The sequence below is a fragment of the Strongylocentrotus purpuratus genome, unplaced genomic scaffold, assembly GCF_000002235.5.
Source record: "Strongylocentrotus purpuratus isolate Spur 01 unplaced genomic scaffold, Spur_5.0 spur5_scaffold_15, whole genome shotgun sequence".
Classification (NCBI taxonomy): Eukaryota; Metazoa; Echinodermata; class Echinoidea; order Camarodonta; family Strongylocentrotidae; genus Strongylocentrotus; species Strongylocentrotus purpuratus.
In genome coordinates, this window is record NW_022145600.1 from 9,896,766 (window position 1) to 9,919,587 (window position 22,822).

At 37.6% G+C, this 22,822-nt stretch overlaps 1 protein-coding gene across 1 annotated transcript; it reads left to right on the forward strand.

Moving 5' to 3' along the window:
• The first annotated feature begins 1,311 nt into the window (after positions 1-1,311).
• LOC115924013 (protein FAM53A-like) lies at positions 1,312-21,964 on the forward strand. The gene is made up of 3 exons (XM_030985528.1): positions 1,312-1,558; positions 8,550-8,622; positions 20,208-21,964. Exons 1-3 carry the CDS (start codon positions 1,484-1,486, stop codon positions 21,134-21,136), a joined length of 1,077 nt encoding a protein of 358 aa, XP_030841388.1. The 5' UTR covers positions 1,312-1,483; the 3' UTR covers positions 21,137-21,964.
• The last annotated feature ends 858 nt before the right edge of the window (positions 21,965-22,822 follow it).

Here is a 22,822-nt window from a genome sequence, read left to right on the forward strand (position 1 = left end):
CCCCCCAAAAAAAAAGCCTGTGATATACATTTTGTATAAATAGCTTCTAAAGTGATACAAATCATTTGTTTTGTCATACATTGCATCAGTATACTCACATGTAGCCCAATATATGTGAATAAATAGGCTTGGCCAGCTATATTTAGCATGGCAGCCATCTTTGAAAAAATTTGCAAAAAATTGTAAAATAGTAAATTGTAATGCCCTGCCTCCTCCTTTTTTCTTAAAAATCCGGAGGAGAAACATGTTATTTTTGTTATTTGGCCTTGCAGATGTATTTTTTCTTATGAATATAACCTTTGTATTTATGATCTTATTATTGTGCAACCACCTGCTTTAAAGAATATGACAGCATGCTGTATTTAGACTATACTCTTCATATGGTGTGACTTGATAATTCTTTGACAGGATTAGCCATGTGAGTAATATAGGATAGGGCTTTAAAGATAAAGTTGAGTAGTTGTCATATGATTAAGCCTATATTCTGGAAGGAACTGTCATGGAGCAATTGGGAAAGGTTGATTGTGTGGTAGCCTACATCTATACAACTGATGAATACTGTCATTACTGTGAGATTGTGGAATGATTAAAATGAAAAGAAATTCTTTAATTTTTAAAGAAAATCATATACACAGCACACAGAAATTGGTGTATGGGACGGCACACACATGTGGTGTGAAAGTTTGGTCTAAACTTTTGACCTATTTCTCATATTTGAAATGTAGTGCCTTTGAAGAGCAATCAACTTTCCAGGCACATTTCTGGAATGATATTCATCCAAACTGACATACATGTACCAAGCATGACAATTGACAAAGGTCACAAATTATTTTTAACCCTTCCCAGAACTCAACTTAATCTTTAATCTTATACAGGGAGCCCAACCTGGAAACATGCCAGATCTTAATTTACTCTTCACAAGATGGTCTTTATATGAGCTTGTAGACCTGGATTGGCTTGTATTGTTCAAAGTACGTTTTTCAAAATAGAGATCGCTATTTTTACCAAAATGACTAATCTCTTGTTCTCTCACTTTCTCTCTCCCTGTCTTTTCTTTACTACAGAGATTGTGTTCCCAGGTCATCATTCCTTTCAGCCTAGCCTTGTGGCTGCTGACAGGGTCGATCATGCAGAGCCAGAAACTCCAGCAAAAATAAATTGCCCCCTTGCCTTTTTACACATTCCCTCCTCTCGACTTCTTTCAAAAGACCAGGCTCCAATTACAATTTTTTTCAATATTTGGCAAAGAAGTTATAGAGAAAGATTAAAAGCAAACCAAATTGATACCATCAAGTGAAGTATTTTTGGCTACCATACCTTTTTGAAAGACCCCCCTTCGGCCTTCCCCCCTCCACTAGCTGTGTGGTTAGGCTACAGCTGAGGATGTGTGATTAAATACAAAGATCTGCGCAGCTCTGCATGCCGCTAAGCTACTCTCTATGTTCATCTTCAGCCCGGCCGGTGTGAGAGACAAACAGGAATTATGCTCAAACTCATCACAGAAAAGTTGCAGAATCAGTCGCTGGAAGATGTCAACTTTCCTGCTATTTTGCCAAAGGTGAGTTAGCTCCGTTCAGTTTGTTCAGTTCTGAATTATTGTTATTATTATAATTTTGTATTTTCTTGGGAGGGGGGGGGGGGGGAGAGCATGTTAAGTGAGATAAATCGTCAGTGGCATATTAGCATTTAGCTTCTTGTACAGCATCCCTTTGAATATATATATATATATATATACTTTTTTTTTAAAATCCTTGTAAATAAAGTGATCTGCTACTCTAATTGGAGCCTATATTTCTGATGTACCGGTACTTCAAATTGTGAAAATAAATGAAAAATATTCATGAGATAGGAGTTTGCCAGTGAGGCACTAGAGCCATTTTTCAGTTGCACTGTGCTGAATCACTGGGCCTGGGCAAGGAAAACGCCTTGTTTGTATGCCCTTTACCAATATAAGCACAGCTTTATTTGCATCGGTGCAACGCAATTGTAACAGGGAGCTGATCTTGAAAAGACAGCTGTGAAATAAGTAATTGAACAAGGGAGGATTTTTTTAGAGCCATTCTCCTGTGCTGACAAAGAGAGACTAGGGTCTTTGAAAGCATTGCCTTGGATAGTGTTACTCAGGCTTCAAGTGCTTCCTTTTTTGTCTACCAAAGTATTTTGGTTGTTACTTTGAGTCTCTTTTATCATATTGAAAGAATCTCATTTTAGAGGTGTCGCCCTGTTTATACACCTTGACATTATGATGGACAAGTCGTAAAAAAAGTGACCGAACAGTTAAAGAAATATTTGTGTTTTTAAGGTAGTTTTTATGGAGTTATTTATTTCATGTCTGTGTGGAAGTGAAAGGCTTTGTCTGCAAGCTGTAGAATAAACTAAAAATAGTTACACATGTCTAGTGTGCAATTTTGTGTACTTTTGGGGAGAGGCTATTAAAGAAAGATGTTATACAAATAGCCCCCTCAAAAGGAAGAAGATCAATGGATTGCACATCTTCGATTGAACAGTGTCACTGAATGCACAGCTGTGATTGACTTTTTTTCTGTAGGCACCTTGTTTTCCCTCGAAGGTGATTGTGCAGATTCATAGGGAGTGGTATTTACATTGTAGCCTTCTTGGAGAAGAAGGAAAGAAAGCAATGAGCCTGAATGAGGCACACATGTCTTTTATTGGCATGTTCTTTACAGGGTTTGACAGAGGAAAAATAATGGGAAAATTTATGGTACAAACCGAAACTCTTTACGTACATACATGTACATGTACCGTAGTTACAGGAAGAACATGTTTTATAAGAAGCTGTTATGTACATAAATGTAGTCCTTAAATTTAGGTTCACATTTGTCTGAGGACCAGTTTATCCATTAAGCCTACATTCATACTGTATACTAAAACTGATCACAAGTAACTTTGAACCTTGGGACCACTTTGTGATTTAACCTGAGAACATGATTTGCATGAAAATAAGCAAACACAATTACAATTATACACTTATTCATCTTCAAAAGCTTTTCTGAGGTTTCTCTGACCTAAAAATATCATTTTGAATAGTGTATTGCAGTAATTTGTAACATGTGAATGATATACATGTACATGTAGTTTGTCACTAGAAAGAAGCATCCCAAAATTTGAAAGTATTGCAATTTGCAAAAATCGTCTGTGTGTGTGTGTGTTCCTGGTTTGAAAAATGTAAACACATCCTATAAATACTGTACCATTGAGGCCAAAACCACATTAAAAAAAACGGAACTGTTCAGATGAGGAAAGTTGCAACTTATGCCCTCACAAATGGGCATTGTACTAGGTTCATGCTTGCTGCATTATCTGTGACCTTTTCAGCTATACAGTGTTTTTTCTAAACAGTGCACCCTGTCTTGACACTTCTTTATCGACTGTTTACATTCAGATAAGGCATGTGATAAGAGAGGTAGTCAACAAAAACAGGATTATATTTATTCATCACCTTTGTAACTGTTTGCTTTTCATTGATGGTCAACATTAAAACTTGTATTTGGACAATAAATTGTGCAGCAATGTTTACACAATGGCTACAGGTATGAACAAATTCCTGAAGAACACTTGTTTATAAGATAATATCACACACTTTGTACCTGCACTTTTTATACCACATACTTTGATTTTTAAATGTGTTTATTAAACAAAGTATTGCAAAAATAATATTTTGAAGTAAATAAAGGAGGAGCAGTAATCCTGTGTTGATCAATGGAGGAGGGGGACCCTGGTGGTGGAGAAAGTTTGTATGTTAGTATAGAAAGCAAAGGATGGTGAAGGAAAAGGGGGAGGGGGGGGGGGGGATGCAGTCTTGGGTATTACTGGAGGCAGCGGAGCCTATTGAGAGGCCCCTGGATACATATCAAGAAATATCATTTCATGGCTGTTATTTTGACACAAGGTGCCATCATCATGCCCAGCGACTATGGCATTCTTTCAAACCCATTAATCTAAATTGGCAAACTGAAGTGAAATAGGGCACTTCTCTCCCCCTCTTCAGACGAGAGGAAACCAATACGAAACTCGTCTAAAGAAATGTTGTATAAAGAAACTAGTTTTGAAGAGGTCAGGTGACATATGTTTAGTGTCGGTTTTGATGACAGCTTGCCAATCATCAGTCCCCCCTCCCCCCCCCCCCCCCCCCCCCCCCCCCCCCGCACGATACATGTTAATTTGATGGATGTCTCTTTCCTAACGACCTAGCGACGATTAGATTAACCTGTTGTTATTCATGAACGAAGTGCAATACTTGGAATCCAGTCTGCATTCATTTCATGTTGCTATGTAGGGCAAGCCTAGGGCAAGCTTTCAAGTTGTCAAGAACTATGTTTGTTTTAAAAAGTATGCATATAATTTGAATATGTTGGCAAACTGGTCTATTACTTAGTTTTTGTATGAAAATTTGTATAAGGAGTGGACGCTGCTCCTTTATAGGGGTTTTCATTTCAAATGATGCCCACACATTTGATAGCTTAAATACAAAGTTTTGTTATGCAACATTTCATTATGTATACGACATTCACACTAGAAGAACAAAAAACCGTTCTTATTCTAAAGAGTGCTGGAAAAACTACATGAACTTTGCTTGTCTGAACGAGGGGCTCGTCTCCAAACCCTTCTTGAGAGGATGCCCAGGTTGGCGTGAGTAATTCAATTTCCTGATGTTACTATTCAAATTATTTCTCATCCAGATGGAGTGTGATAAATCATGGTTGGTACCAGGGCAGTAGTCCCTCCAGCTCCTTTGTCCCTTTCCTCGATATATCTCTTGAACTCTCCTGCTATTAAAAAGAAAACTATATTTAAAATAACCTACAAGTAGCTCCCTGAGATTACATTTATTGTGTACATATATGACAAATGTACATTACGTGTACATGTACATGTAGCTCCTTGCTTGAGCTTATTTGCACTGTGTACATGTACATTATCATGAATGTACATGTACTGTACATGGGCCTACACAAACATGTACTGCAGGTCTACCTGTACTGGATGCTGTGCAATGTGTGTGTACATTATGCATATAAAAGCAAAATCTAGTTTCTCATCAGTGCTCAGCCTTGATGCTAGCTTGAATCGGTTGAACATTTGTAAATATTTGATTTGACAGCACATGTACTTCTAAATACAAGAAATATAGGCCTACAAATGTACACTGTAGCATCGGGGAAATGAAGAAATGCAAGGTATTGACATGTTGTCAGTCTTTGAGGGAGAATCGTTTTTTGCATTTGTTATATTGGGAATTTGGCTTGTACAGAAATTTCAAAAATGTTCTTGCTTCAATTATGAAATGCAAGAGATTATTTCATTGAGCACTACATACATGTACATGTAACTCAGTAGGTCCGCTTGTTAATTTCTGTCTTTGTAGCTCTGTTTAGGAGGCTGACACGTCTTGTCTTACTGTACACAAAAAAGGGAAGTAAAATTCCTTTCAAATTCGGTTTTAGCCTACAGTGTAGATACCATTTCATTTTCCTAGTAATGTGTACCAGTTTTTGTTGATTTTTCTAAATTCATTATTTTTTCGAAAGTGGCCTGTATCCAATATTAATTCTTCCTTCCTTCCTTCAATCTTTTGTGTGTACTGTACATCAGTATGCTACAATATGATATTAGTGTGTAGTAGCTACATGTACGCCAGTGGTCTGTACACTGTGTTTGTGTGTGTATCCGGCCAGCAATTTGCATCAATGCCATCGCTGGCGAGAGTCCAGAAATCAGTATTGATTGCTGCAAGGGGAGAAGGGTTACCTCTCCCACTAGTGTCTTAATCTCAACCATTGTTATAGCAACCAGAGTAACGCTTTATTCTTGATAATACTAGTAGATTTCATTTACGTACATGTAGGTGTGGTTCGACCTGATAAAATGATCTCTTGTGCTGTTAGATGTAAGATGAAAAACAAGAAGATTTTATCATATATACAGCCTGCAGGTCTACATGTATTTTATGTACAGTATTTGTATGGTTAGATCTACAAATTATTAAAATAATTTTGATATGTCATTGACAGGAATATTGGGCGTACATTGGGATGTAGGCTGGGGCCAAAGGGGTATCAATATAATGGTTTCAGAGAGGGGATGGGTGCAGTTGCTTTCCTTATGATATGTTCCTATGGACATGTTGTTCCGATTTTGTAAGTAAAATAATAATTAAACAAATAAAAATGAAATCGTGATGTAAACAATATAAACTATACATGTACATGTACTTGCCTTGTATTTAATTGCACTCTGTTATAACTAGAGAGAGGGGAGAAAGATGGGAGAGAGGAGAGAAAGACGAGAGAGGAGAGGAGAGGAGAGGAGAGAGGAAAGAGGAGAGAGGAGAGAGAGAAAAGCGAGAGAAAGAGCTCTAGAGAGAGAAAGAGAGAGAAGCGAGAGAAAGAGCTCTAGAAAGAGAGAGAGAGAGAGAGAGAGAGAGAGAGAGAGAAGAGAGAGATGGGGGGGGGGGGGTGTCGGTCACATTCTTTGTACATGTATACAGGCTGTGTGCCTCCACATATTTACAGGTGCAATGTACTGTGTAATCACGGGAGGTATCACATTGACATGAAATGAAACCTTTTACTTTTGGTAAATCAAATAAAGAAGATATCCGCCCCTCATTTCTCCCTCTGGCAAATAGCCAAGCGAGTTGTTTGTTTCTACCTATTTTTGACTTACTGTTCATTATGCCAACACAAATCAAAGCTCCCCTCTTCAAAATGAGGCAATAAATAACTAAGAGTTTGAAGCATGATGCTCGTTTTACAGAACAAAAAGATTTACAAGACTGTGTTCTTTATTATATAACTATTTGATGTGAAGAAAAATGTTTTATAGCAATTTTGATCCCATTGGCATTGTTTATTTAATACCCAGAAGCATGAATCTCACTTCTGTATATATTTTTGCTCTTCATAACACAGAAAGAAAGAATTCAAAAATTACACTCCCCATTATGCATGAAAAATTAGGCTGCACAGGTGACATGTTCATCTTGTACATGAAATTGGAATTTAAAAAAAAATCTACAATTATTTTTAAACAAAATCTTCCAGGACAATTATGCTTACCATGAGAGATTAAATTTCATGAAAATGTTTTTTTTAGTACGGTTATTTTTTTTTATTAAAAAAAAAAGAAAAGAAAAAAACGACTTCACCAGTATATCATTTATACATGTACATGTAGATGTTCTTTGTAGTCCATGGTATGCACACAACTATTGAGGAATTCCATCAACCTCTATGATTCTGGGAGGATCAGCAACCTCATCCCTCCCATCCCATTCTGTCTTCAATCTCCTCCCATCTCCCTCTTACTCCTCCTCCTCCTTATCCCTCCATCCCTCCTCCTTCTCCTCCTTGCAAGAAGGAGAAGGTAGAAGTATACAACCATCAGTTGTGATGAGATATGCCTGGCTAGAAATGTCATAATTACTGTTGTCACCAATAGGCATCCTGTTCCATTTGTCCAAACCCCATTCAGACCAGCAAGCAATTATCATTTAGTTATTAAAAAACTATATAGAAGATAATTGTCTTGTTTTGCACTACGGTTTCGATATAGGCCTACAATGTTATTAAACTGTTGACTAATAAAATAAAAGTGTAGATTTGAAAAAAAGTCAAATACAAGTAGGAGTCAGAGTCCTTCATCCAAGTGAACTTCTATCATACAAAAACTGAATAAAAGGCAGGGCTTATTCCGAAAGCACACTGATATAACCACTTTAAAAATTTCCATCGAGCAGTGCCCATGACCTAAACTGACACTAAATATATTACATAAAAACCTCTTCAATATTGTACAACTGTTTTTAATACAATACTCCTGTCCTCTGTCTCTGTGTATGCCTCTGTGATTCTTTCACTATACAACAATTATGTATACCATGCTTCTTTTTACAAATCTTGTATACCGGTACAATTTCTCTTGTGTGAATGTCCTGCGCATCTTGGACATGGAGCAAGCGCTGTGTTCTGCCGCTTTGATGATAACCAAGAGAGGAGGGTTATGGTCCTGTCACCACCGGACCCTCTGTCTTCTTTCATCCTACAGGGATGGATGAGGAAAGTGTTTATTTTTTCTGGGTCAGGGAAGCTGTTTGCAGATGAAATAGAATTCCTGCTGTGTTTTCCGATGTATATATCGGTTTGCATTCCGCAATCCGCATGAATTTTCTTGAAGAATTTCAACTTGCAGGAACTTGATACAAAAAATATGATTACCTAAATTACATGTAAGTTCATAAAAACTCTAAAACGTTTTCCTACAGTGTACTTGTAAGAACATTGAGTTTATTTTTTATTCACGTTTTACAGAATTACAGTATTAGATTATTTCCTCACACAGTAAATTCTGTAAGAAAAATTATTTCAAAGTGTTGTCATACATGTAATTTTACAATATTCTCATTAAATTCAATTTTTGTTTTGCCCCCCCCCCCCCTCTCCCTGACCTTTTCCTCTCTGCCTTCATACCATCACCCATCTCTATCTCTATCTCTCTCTTTTTATTCCCAATTTTTTTTTTATGTTTAGATCCCTTTTCAGTACCAGACCAGAAGTAAGACTAGGGCATTACAACAGACACTACAAGTTGCCTTAATACCAGGTAAGCAGTTACAATTAATGAATTAATGAAAACTCCATATATATTTTTGAAATGGGTAGTAGCATACAAAAGAGAATTGCATACATGTACATGTAAGTTAAACACACTGGATATGGTAAGGTTAGATGTACTTGTATTTTTGTTTTCTGATACAATTTTGCTTTCTGTTTCTCAAAATGCCATGGTAAGTTTATAGAATTCAAAGCTTTCTTCCTTGTTATTCACCTGTATTCTACAAACAAATATCTTTTTGATGGATATGTTTTTATATAGTTTTATTGGTGTTTGTGTGCAGTGAAATGAATTAATATGACGATATAAAACCACTTGTAAAGCGTTTTGCTAAGCTTATACAGGGCCTTTAAACATTTTTTTTTTTTTTTTTTTTTTTTGGGGGGGGCATGGATGGGAGTTGGTAAACTGGAAACAAGTAGAATTTGTAGGTCATTTTGGTCAGTTGTAAAACAAACAAGAAAAGTGTACATCCAGCTTGGTGGGCTGACAAGATAACTATTTACCTAACCCCGCCGCCGCCTGCCGCTGTCCCAAACTTCACGGCAAATGAGGAACCCTCTTGCCTGCAGAGGCAATTTGTTTTGAAAGATTTTTCCTGGATGGCTTTTGTGAGAGGAAATACGACTCCTGCAGGTGCACAGTGTTTCGCTTCTAAACTAGGGCGCATCACTAGCCCTGCTGCCGGACACGAGAAGGCTATATTTGTCATACCAACCCAAGGGGGGGAACTAGATATCTAGTTTGTAGCGCTATGCTTTCATTGTCCGTGCTACATCTACCACTGCTCATAAGCACGATTTTTCATAAAACCAGCCACGCATGTATGTAGATGCTTGTTTTCTGGCAGCAATTTCCAGATGAATACTTTCATTTTTACTCGATCCAAGGCAGGTGAAGTATGGAAGGGGTTAAATGCCAGACAAGTGCGAAGCATGTTTGGGTAGATTGTAAGTGATTTCCTGTCAAGAGTTGGGGCTAGATTTCCTTTGAACCACCCTGTCCTTTACTTTCATCAATTACACTCTCCTGACGCCCATTTCCTTTGGATTTAGAGGTTAATTCCCTGGAATAATATTCTATAAATTTATTCTAGAGAGAGCAACAGGAAGAGAAAGAAGAAAGGATAAATAAATACAGAGAGAGAGAAAAAAAAAGGGGGGGGGGGTGGGGTGAAAAGCTGACCCCAAAACTTGTAACCCGGTTTATTTGTAACAAAATGATTCATGATTCATCAATAATTTTTACTTTTTTTTTTGGTTAAGTCCAGAATTCAAAGAATTTTGCAAAAAATATGTTCTTCAAACTTCAAAAATCAGTTTTAATATACAGTATTGCATTATAAATTGCTTTAAAAGTCAGAATGAAATATGAGCATAGAATGTGCGAGGCACAAGTGAAGGGAATAGTACAATAGTACATGCATCTATTCATCATGCAGTTTGTCACAAATCTTACTTTTTGCATTTAGCAATGATAAATGACTAGAAGTCATGCGCAAATTCATTTTCATTTCAACAAATCTGTATGAGATATCGTTCAAGCTTGTCGCTCAAATAGAAGACTTATTCACATGTAGAGAATTGATGCAGCAGTATCTGTCCGATAAATCAAAATATGATTTAATGATATTTTATGAAGGCATACGATAGTTGAATTAAAGCTGATTTAAAATTGATGGAGCTTTTAGTTAATGCGACATGGGCTATGACAGTGACAGATACTAGGCCAAAGATACTAGAGCAAAAATGGAAATAAATGTTAAACGCCTCACAAAACTGGGTTACGTTCCCAACTCGGTCTGACGTTTTGAGACTCTTCTCATATCACACTCGCACAATATATTTTATAAAAATGACGCGAGAACTCAGCTTTTAAAAGTGCCATGGAAAAATAGAAAAAGATGAAGAAGAAGAAAAAATAATGATGAAAGACTAGATTATTGAGTCTGTCATGAATTAATTTTAAACTGAGTCTATTTTCAAAAAGGAGTTTATATAGAAGGTTTGGGTCTGAAATTTGATAATGATGTAATTTCCTGCAAAGTGTTTTTGGAATATAGATAATTGTAGGCTCTAAGGCATAGTTTCATAAATTTATCAAATCCAATTAGATAACAGCTCCCGTGAAGCCTGAAATAGCCCTGCTAAAACATTTATGGAATCAATTTCTTCCAGGGAACCGTCAGAAAAGGGCTTTCATGAAGAAGAAGAAAAAAAATGCAATTTCTACACCGTTCCCCACCCTTCCTGGCCTGCGCTCTCTCAAACAGACAGAATTTCTGGTTGGAAAATTACATTACAGATGCCAGAAAATGCAATGCTTGGCTGTGCTAGCTGGAGGCGAGTCTTTGCTTTGCGATTCAATTTGCGGCTGCAGAGGGAACACGTGAGCAGATTCACTCATGGCGGGCGGGCGATGCCACTCTGTCAGTGTCTCTGGCTCGGCGGCGAGGAATCATGATTGAACATGCACTCCTATCACGCAACAAAACCTGCTGCCTTGAATATCATTATTATTAATGAAGGAATATATACATCAGTGGGTTTATGCCTGCCTTGATATGACCAGATCATTTTAGAATTTCTAATGTTCACATCTGAACTAGCTGTCATATAGTGTTTGGTAAAGATATCATTCACGTTTTTATGATTATTTAGATCATATTTTCTGTTTTGATACTGTAAATGAATGCTATCATCAGATTCATCACACATAATGCCATTATAGAAAGCAACAAATTGAAATTCTATGGTAAACATAAAGTAGAAAAATACACACTCAAGGTTGGCAAAACGTAGTTAACAGGAGTGGTAGTAGTAGTGGTAGTAGTGGTAGTAGCGGAAGTAGTGGTAGTGGTTGTAGTAGTATGAGTGAAGAAGAGCGTATTTCAACTAAAAATTCACAGTACTACTAATAATATTCATACTGACGGTCACAATTTTCAACCTTTAATACAAGTGTGATGAAATTCTTGTTTTCAACATGGACAAGTTGATATATACATGTACTGTAGTTAAAGAGAAGGTTGAGTTCTGGGAAGAGGTGAAAAATAATTTGTGAGCATTACTCATTCTTATTATGCAAGTGTGGAAGAACATCAGTTAAGACGTGTTCCTGAAAAGCATGGCTCTTCAAATGCCTTCATATTCTAAATATGCATGTAACATCGTAAAAACTTTACCAAGACTTTGCCAAATTTCTTATCATTTTGATGATTCCAGAACCTTGCAATACACACAAATTCTTATATGCTAGATGATCAACCTTTTCTGGTCGGTTCTGCACCGTTTCTTTCACAATGCAATCGCATGACCAGAACTCAACTTCATCTTTAACAGGCACACCTTACAAAGCTAACTTTGGCTAGTATTATTGAACTGTCCACTTTTCAAGGATGCAATATTTACCCCAGAGAAAATGAAAAGGAAGAAGAAAAAAAAAAGAGAGGAAAGAGCAATATCCTGTAATGACCGTTGAGGTTAATTTGAAATTTTATCACCTTTAGGGTTTCGTTATGACTGCCTGCCTGCTCGTCCTGCATAGATGTTGTCGTTGCCGTGGTAATGCTATTCATTCATGGGTAGATGGATGTTGAAATATCAAACTTGAGGAGATTTAAATGTCAAGGTAATTGAGAAAGAAAGGGCAACACAGAATGGTTTTTCTCTTCTTTTTGTTTTAAATGCCTATAATGGGAATTTATTTCTTTCGGTTGAAAGTCTAATGCGAGAACGGCATTTTGTCTTTGATCAATCCAACCTGCTCGGATGGACATCACTGAATGCTCATTATTCGGCTCAAGGGATGATTTAAAAAAGTAATGAGTCCGAAAGAGTGGAAATAAAAGAGTGCGGCAAAACAAAAAAATACACAGGGAGCGGTGACCAACTGAGCTCTGGAAAACCCCAAAGGAGGACTACAAAAATAAGAAGTACACACATATTAAAATTTCTATTCCTTTGGAAATCAAAAATTCATTGCCATGGAAAAAAGATAAGCATTGTCTTTTATCCTCTTTTTCATTTCTATTTGCATTTTAAATGTTTAACAGTGGTTCGTACACTTCAAAATTGAATAAAACAATAGAATCTTAACATTGATCCAAGCTCAATCAGATAGAATTACACATTGATAAAAATGGATCCCAGTCCTTCATTATATTATTCTAATAAAAATGTGAATTCACAATGTTTCACAAAATGCATTTGCATATTCATTTGTAAACATAATTTAACCAGGACTGTTATTGGAAATATGTAGCTTAGATCTTATCTGCTTTATATCTACAAGTGACCCAATCCTTTGTGACAATACTTCATTATATTTTTTTAGCGGTACTTTGTTCAAAGGGTAGCACAAATAGGATTTCTTTGTCCTCTGATGATCCGGAAAGAAAGATAAATTACAACCAAAGTCCAAATCATCTTGCGCTGCGACTGATTTGGGGTTGCTATGAAGCAGCAACGACCATGCTCTTTCCCCTAACGATTGTCGAGCAGCGCATATTTGTAGTTATGATCCGTGGTGATCCCCTTGAAATGATGACCCATTACAGGCAAAGTCCATGGTCAGTATATCATCAGTACTATTCACCCTTGATTGCCGTGAAGCAGAAAGGGCAAGGACTATAATAAGGAATGCTCATATGAAATGCATTCAATAGGCCTGTCTTCATCAGCTCAAGATTGCCAAATAACCTGCTATTTTAACTATCCCGATCGCAAATTAGCCAGCTAATTTGCGTCTTCATCAGCCCGCAGTTGCAATTAGAGGGATATTGGATTGAGATAACCATCCCAAGATATCTTGGGCTAGTTTGCAAAATATCTCGCTATTTGGCAAAATATCTCGAGCTTGAGTTTCGAGGTCAAGTTTCGAGCTGATGAAGAAGTCGGGCTTATTTCCCAAATCAGAAATAGCGGGCTATGTGGCAATCTCGAGCTGATGAGGACATACCTATTGCTGGTGCCCACGCAACCAACCCCAGCTGGAACTAACTTGTCTAATTCACTCCCTCCCGTACACTCTGCAAATGAGCTGGAAATCCTTGTTCTAATGGCCATCTTATTTCTGTTTGTAAAATGTCGGCTATCTCCACTTGCTGACAAGTTTCCATTTCGGTTCTGGGGGTGTTTCACAAATATTTAAAGTCAAACTTAACTCTAACTTTGACTTTGACACTATGGAAAATTGGAAAGCCATTTGAAGCCTTAAAATAAAATAAATTAAAAAAAAACAAAAACTTCAGACTTTTCATAAATTCCGCATCAAGAACATGAAATTTCCTTGATAATATAAAATATGAATGATTTGAATCAACATTTTATGCCTTTTAAAATAGCCTATACAAAATATTTTCAAAGATGCTAACGGCTTTCCATAATTGTTTAGTCTAACTTAGAGATAAGTTCAACTTAGGATCTTTGTGAAACACCCCAAGGTCACATGTTTTAATAGAATTTTTACCTTGGAAATGAAAAGTGAGTGAAAAATAAAAACAAAATCACATCACCTTTTATTACATATGTCACGGCTTACATGTAGTTGCATGCTGAAGTTTATGAAACAAGATTGCTCAGTGCATTATCATGTTTCAGAAAGGATTATCCTCACATAAATGTGCATTTAGGAAGGAAGGTCCACTTCTTGTTCAGGGAAAAAGAAAAGAAAATGATATGAGTGGGGTTCCTAGAACTCGAGCTACGTGTACATGTTAAAAACATAGACATAATATATAGGCCAGTATTCTGGGATCTCAATCTTCTACAACTTCAATGCAGAATCATTGTATAATACACACGTACATGTACCCCCCTCCCCTTCTACATTTTAATTTCTTTGGATTGCATAATGAATGGACATGTATACTTGGCAGTAGGAAGAAAATGGTGGATATTCAACACTGGTACAGGGTGTACCAAAAATCATTTTCACTTGGCTAATTGCCCTACCAAATATAGTTGCTGGTAACATTGAACAGGAGATTTGTTATTGACAAATTAATATAATAAAAGTTAATGTTTTATGAAGACCTACATTATGATAAAGTAATTCACATTATGACAAAACACTGGCCTCTAATTGTTAGTCTACTTACAATGTTTACCCAACAAGTACTTTGTTTATACGCTCTTCAATGCTCACTCGATTTTCCAGGAAAAGAGAAAGAGGTTCATCCGCAAATAGTTGAAGAGAGAGAAAGTGGGTTAGGTATGCATACATTGCTATGGAAACTTGTGCATTACAATGTACGTATGCAATCCTGTTCTTTATTGTAAAGCTTATGCACAATGTGTACCTACGTACTTCCATTCTCATTCAAATTATCTAGTTAAAGAGAAAAAGGTCCCTCAGCAAAGAGTTGAAGAGAGTGAGATAGTAGGTTACATTGTAGGTATCATATATAGGAACATTGCTATGGAAACTTGTACATTACAATGTACATATGCCAGCCTATGTGTTGATTTCCTATTCATTAGTATATCACGCTGAGGATACATGTACATTACACGACCACAAACTGATTGACAAGTATTATGTGGGATATTGCATTCCTCTCACCACAAGAACCATCTAATCCATAATGTACACACGTCTTGAAGGAGATGAAAACCTGACTCAAAAGGCCTGTCCTCATCAGCTCGAGACTGCCAAATAGCCCCCTATTTCTGATTTAGGAAATAATCCTGAAGTTACAAATAGCGTCTTGATCAGACCTCAAAATTTGAAACACAAGCTCGAGAAATTAGCTCGAGATATTTTGCTCAGCGTTCACGCATACTGTAGTGCGAGTCTTCGGGCTGGTGAATACGCACCAGACAAATAGCGGGATATTTTGCAAACTAACCTAAGATATCTTGGGATGATTATCTGTCTTACCACCTTCAAAAGATCCCTCAAAACTCACCTTTTCCCCCAATGATCTATGTGATATACTTCCTGTACTGTACATTTTTGTCCTCTTTTCATATATTTGTATTGTAAGCGCTCCTAAATATTCGATATTATCCCGACCAAATATCCCGCTAATCACAACTTCGGGCTGATGAAGAGCGAATTAACTGGATAATTTGCGATCAGGATGGTTCAAATAGCAGGTTATTTGGCAGTCTCGAGCTAATGAGGACAGGCTTAAAATTAGCTCTAACGGTTAACCTACCCTTGGGATGTGATACAAGGTTTTTAAGGGTTTTTCTTCTGGAGCTAGAGGTTAAGGTGTGAACAAATATTACAAGAAAATGAATTTACAGATTGATTTGATATATTCATTCTTTACATGAATATAGTAAGATATTTATAAAATGTTGGATGGTGAAAATACAAGAAAAGAATAGTCATTCATTTTTATAATTTGACAACCATTGCCCCCCCCCCCCTCTGCATAATCATAATCATAATTTGGTCACATACAGCATAATTTTAGGCAGTACCGGTAAGCATCCAGATTTTCCATATATGCTGTAATTGTTGGGAAGTTTTTAGGCCTACAATTGATATTCTCCTGTCAGTAGGGCATGCTGTCTTTATTACATGTACATTTGACAATAAATGCACACAAACCTGCGCTTCCATTGTAATCCTTAGATTGTCTAATGCACATGTACAAACTGTACATGTTCAATATATTCCACAAATAATTACATGCATTATAATACTACATAATAAATACAACATGCATAGTCTACATGTACATGTACGTCAGTGAAATGCACAGTAAATAATGTTGCTATACAAAAAATAGGACTATTGAGTGAATGCTTCCATGACTAGCCTTTTGAATTCAATTCTCTCCTTTTAGCCCAATTAATTTCTAATCTCATAATGCTTCTATTCATGTGATATGTCATTGCCTGCTCTCCGAGGCTCTCCGCTGGTTTAGATGGATAGATATGACGTTAATAGGCAAATTACTATTCATACCTGTTATTTGGTGAAGAAGTAAAAGGCATCGTGAGAATGCAGGAAAGAGGGGCTTTGTGTAAAGCCTCTGTAAATGAGCTGCTTTAGAAAAGCAGATAGATAGAGGGGCAGAATATTGATTGGTTGTTTAGGGAATAGCCTTTTCGTGATGTCCGGAACGCACAAGATGTGCTGCTTTTGAAATCTGAATGTCCGTTTATCTCTAATCGCTAGGAGATGTGGAGGAGCGAGGTCGTCTTTAATGATCACGTTTTGGATGGATAGTGATTAAAGCACAAGAGTGATTTTTCTTGCTTATTGATGAAAGAAAGTATTTAAGGACTCTGCTTTGTATTTCTTTTTATTTGTCAAGACATTTGTTATACATGTAGCCTACGTTTATTTAAAAACGATAAATTTGTAATGCTCCCTGCAAATGTGCTTCCGTCTATTCAGGAAAAGAATGTTTAATCGAAACCAATTTTGTACCATACTATAGAAAATAATGGCAATTGGAGAAGATTATTGGTAATCTGACTTTATTGAAATGTAGTTAGCAATCAGAACTTTGAGGAGTCTTTGTTGAGGGGGGGGGGGGGGCTGAAAATTGGGAGTTTCCTATTGAAAAAAGGTAGTCAAAGACATAAAATGGATGATAGAAAACCAGGCATCTGCACTTTCATTTGTATGCCTGTACATGTGCCGTTTTTCTGCAGCTTGCACACTTTTGGGACCCCCCCCCCCCTTCGCACCTCTATAAGTCCGGTGACATCATTGAAAGTACATAAATGCCATTTGATGGCATTGCTCCTCGTTTATCATCGATTGTTCAGGGGGGTAAAAACGTTGATGCAAATCTCGCTCCAGCGCATGCAGCAGCAGCAGCAGCAAGCAAGCAGAGGCACCGACAAGCCTCTGTGGCGGCTCTTGTGATGCCTCGTCACGGATGGGATAAACTGCAACTTAGAGGACCTAATTACTCCGGTCAATTATCTGCCATGTTTATTGAGTCATAGTACTTTTGGACAGGGTATCGAGGTTAACGACTTAACCAATGTGGATATAATCAGATTGGCTAGTTCGTTAAGAGACCTGGGAACCAACCATAGGCTATGCGTTTGTTTCTAATGTCAAAGTGTACACTTGCTATAAAACGAGTATCATGTATCGCTCAATATTGCTCGGTGGACATGAAAATAAATATTGCACATGTAGTTAATTAGGTGTTATATGCGTAACTAAATTGATTTGCAAGTAGAAGTGCAGCGGGAACCAATTATTGTAAAGTGATCTAGAATTGCATATGAACAACCCCTTAATGAGCAGGAACATGATTGATGGGCTGAAGTTAATAGCTTTGTATTTATAAGTACTGAAAGTACATGCGTGTTTATGAAATGTTCAGTATTGCACCATATTGACAATCAAATTGAAAGAGCGAACTTGTAAAATATTGATTAATTTTGTTCATAGTGGAATATAATTTTCTACTTCATTCGTTCTATCAATAGTCTAATAATTGGGTTAAAAGAAGTTACCAGAATTGTATGCATTCTGTCATGTTGTTAAAGTGAATAGAGGAGATAGTGAATTCTACCCTAGCTTCAATATTGATGGACTGCTTTTAAATCGTAATTTCATAATCAAACTGTATTAGTCATTTTCCCATTTCTCCCACAACCAATGTTACAATGTAACCTTTTGTCTACCGGTATATGAGAATCAGGTGGTTCCCCCCTCCCCCCCCCCCTGATTTAAGCCTATGGTAATGAGAGAATTTGACTGTCAATGGGTTAATATTATATACCAACAAATAACAAGTCTTTCTCTGAATTTTTAAGGGTTAAACAATCTGCCCCGAAATTTTCCTGTCATCTGTTCACATGTTCTTAAACCTAGACTGTACAGGAGCCATTTCATGTAGATTTTATCCCAAATTATGCGCCAGGCAAGTTTAATTTGGGTCAGACCCACACTCCGATCTAAAGCCCTCTCCCACCGGACCATGTGCAGTAAAGCAAGCCAATCTGTCTTATCATCATGATCGAGCACTTAACAGCCATGTCAGTTCCATAATTATAGAAAAGGTCTCCGCCATGTTCAATGCCTGGCCTGGTGCGCATCTACACAGCCGAAAGCAAGCTTCGCCTGTAATTGGAGTAAAGCGAACAGGATGTCAGTCCCAAGTGAATTTATTCGCTTTTTTTCTTCTTCCCTGGAATATTTTTGCTGCTCATGGACTGGTTTTATCTGTTTGATTATAATATGAATTTATAAGAGTTTTATTTTTGTAGGGTAGTTCCATTTAAGCCAAGAATGGGAAAATTTGGTTGCCTGCTTTTTCAAGATAACCCTTCATAATTGACATAGAATAGTAGAGTTTTTGTTGAAAATAAATCAATACAGACCTACACAATAGTGAAATGGTTGAAAGATATCCTAACCAAGCACAATGAAACCAAGGCCAATAGCCTATTTATATGGATTTATGTTTTTTTTAAAAATCTAACGTGAAACCAATCAATTCTAGATAATAGATAAGAATAAAAAGGTCCAAGCATTATATTTTTCTAGGATATGAAAATGATTTATCTTTATCACTATCTAGAATTTCTTATTACTGCGGAGCGTGGAAGAATTTTCATATAAGTCCTAATTCCCCTATTGATACATTGATTTATTGTTGTGTATTTGTTGTTGTTGAGGGGGGGGGGGGGACTTTTTAAAAATTTTGTTTAATTTTATGATTCTTCTCTACCACCCAAAGTAAAATACAGCACATTGTACGATTGTATACAGTACATACACTGTATGCAGGAGTGCTACACGGTTTACCAGTACTTGTACACTGTAATTATCTAGTGTTTTAAAATATTATAAGAGTACATGTAAGCCTCGCTTTAAGTTCCTTTTTCAGTCTCTTTTTTCCAGTTAGCCTTGTACTCTCCTCTTAAGAGACATCTTCACAACCTACCTTTCTCTGCTATTAATGTCTTGCCATTTTCTTTTACCGCCACTCTTCAAATTGGCACAGATTGCAATCTCCGTCAAACCACATCAGTAAAATGTATTAAACGAGCATGCAGGCTTCTGCAGGCTGGATACATGCACATTTGCGCTCGGCATAATGAGGTGTACTTTTTGTGTGCGATCCACATTTCATGTCACAAGAGTATATTGACATAAATCTCTCCTCTCTCTACTTTTTTGTACACTCTGCATCAAGGGGATAGCCTACATTTCTCTAGAGGTTAATTATTTTGCATGAAAACCTAAAATAGTTCCCACAAATATTTGCTTGATCGATCAAGCAGATAGTCTATAACTGAAAGTGTAATGAAGCAAGATAATATATTATGATTAGGGTTCCGGAAAAAGGAAAATTTGTAAAATTCCCAGAATGAGCGATAGTTGTGCTAAATTTCCATTTGGAACCTGTACATGTAATGTATGTCAGGTATCAAATGAAAATGGTTAGCATTTGTAGTAAACTAATTATATGATTTTAACCATGTATCTTAATCTTGCATGCAACACATTTTTATTAAAATCATGTGATTCCATATATGAAATATTGTCTTCAGAGGTGCAAGCACATGTTTATGTTGCCACTTGCGAATCGATGTGTAAAATTTAAATTTTTCCATGTTTATTGTTTTATTTTTGTACAGATCATGTTGGAGGAACGCTATTGCAAGGCCTGTCCACATCCAAGCAGTCATCATTTTTCTCCAGTCTATTTGTTCATTCAGCATCAACAACAGTAACAACTACAACAACAGTATCCAGCACAATATCCTCACCGTCATCATCCTCAACATGTAGCATTCCAGTTACTACAGTGGAACAATTTCACAATGCCGTGAACGAGAGCATCTCGACCACACCCCCGGCCCCGCCCAAAAAGCGGCACTGTAGATCGTTGTCGGCCGGGGAGGTGACGGAAGGCAGGTCGAGATGGAAGCCCAACGCATCAAAGATCTGGCGCCCGTTCCGTCACTGCCGCGCCAAGCTAGACGCTTACCAAGGCCACTCGCCCATGCTAAATGTGAGTAGCTTAGACTTTTCGGCCATCCCAAGCACGACGCTGAACCTGGCAGGGGACAGCGCAGACCCCATGAATCAGTATTCCACGCCCCCGGAGTCGCCGATACCGCGACCCGCATCGGCGACCTCCTGGGAGAACACCGCCAATCCACCGGTGTGGCTAGAACAGACTTCTTTCAAACCGCTTACATCACCGCGGCTCTGGCACAGGCTACGATCCTTGGAGGACGCCGAGAAGGAGGGCCTGTCGGTCAGCTCAGGGTCTGTCGCGTCCCTCACAAGCAGTGTGGACTCTGCTCCGGAGGTAGACTTGACCAGCAGTGGAGGATTCGCGAGAGGAACTTTTAAGAAAGCAGTAGTAATGCCAAGATGCAGGTCGCAGCCTTGTGTCTCGAGTAGGAAAAAGTGCGGCAAGAAGAGGCGGAGAGAGGAGGAACCGAGACCAAAGTTAGATCTGTTCAAGATGAGAGAGGTATGTTTGCAAATTTTTGTCATTGGTTATCGATACCCACAGCTAAGCAGAGGATCTATCAGATACTTCATCAAAATGTAAATGTCCAATTTGAATCGTTTTGAAAGCAACAAAATTTATGGACATTTCCATTGAAATTTTAAAATCGTGATTGAAGCGGCAAATGAACATGTATTCTGAATAATTCCAAAAAATTCAACTGGAGGCTCAAAAAGCTTGGTTGCTCCATGGTTTTGACTGAAATAGGCGGTTGATTTGATTTTGAATTGGACCGTATCATAATGAAATCAGCTTTGCAATTTCTGCATCGCTGATTCTTGCTATGTTTCCTCTCATCTTGCTGAAAGTTCATTGTGCTGTTGAGCCGTACCACTTTGTTCAAAGTGGGTTACAGAACAAAGAAATGGACTAAGTACGCATTACTTGACTCTCATCCAGCCAAGCATGCATACGAAACATGAAGATGCACACTAGCACATTTCCAAAAAGCTCGCTAGAGGCATGGAGTTAAACTTAAAGAGGAAGCTAAAAGCAACGGTATTCCTTGAAGAAAATGGGACAGGATTATATTTGTTTGGTGGGAAGAGGGATTTGCATTTGGATAAATCAGGCTGTGAATGAAATGGCCTTTATGGAGAAGTAACAAGTGTGGGTCTGTTCTGACAGCCCTTGAAAACTGAAATGATCATGCTGTATGTGTACATTCTGCTCAGCTGAGCTAATCTGTTTTTGCTTATTTACTTCAGTCTCATGTTTCCCGGTCAGCATCAGAATGACCTATGGACAATATGAATTTTCCTTCTTTAATCTCCTTTCCAGTTTGAAAGTTTAGATGAACCTGGGGGTGTTTCACAAAGACTAAGATTGACTTTATGTTGGACTTAACTATGGCAGGCCATTAAGGCCACAATTTTCTCTCACCATTTACTGGCATTGGTCTCTCAAGGGACGTACAAATAATGGTCACAAATCTACAGAACTTACATTTTTTGATAATTCAATATAGAAGGAAAAAAGATCATAATTGAGAGACCAATAGTGAGAGCAACCAGTGGCATGAACGGCCTGCCATAGTTAAGTCCAACTTAAAGTCGATCTTAGTCTTTGTGAAACACCCCCCAGATGAAGTTAAGGTGTATGACCCACTTTCCTGGAGATGCATTCATAGTATATGTACCTACAGATGTGTCAGGAGATAGTTTACTACATGTATGAAACCTGATATCTCATAAACACCAGATGACATTTATTTATTATTCATGGGCCTGTGACACTCGCGCTGAACGTCCACGGTTCAGCGATGGCACCACCTCCAAGATGGACCCAATGAATGTTTCAAACAAGCTTTGACGTTTATTTTAATTAGGCCGACAGAGCATATATATCAATCAATTTATAGGATGGCACCAGTACATGTATGTGTGTCCAGTTTATAAGCCTACTTATGATGCCCTGAAAAATCCATGAGCACGGTACATATAAATTAATGCCAAGATTCAATTTTCACAAACATGTTAAAAGATGCAAATTTTCCTTCGATTTGAGTAATGTTCAGGAGAAGAGATTATGGAATCACCCTTTTCTTTGAAAACTTTCATTAAGTTATAATATTAAGTTCCGGTGTTAAAATCTTTACCCAATTCTGCCAAAGAAATGTGAAAACGGACCCATGAAAAAATTATATGGGTGGGGGGGGGGGGGGGTTTCTCAGTACTCGGTAGTTAGTATTAAATGGGCCTGCTCTACATCTTGACTTTGTTTCCACAC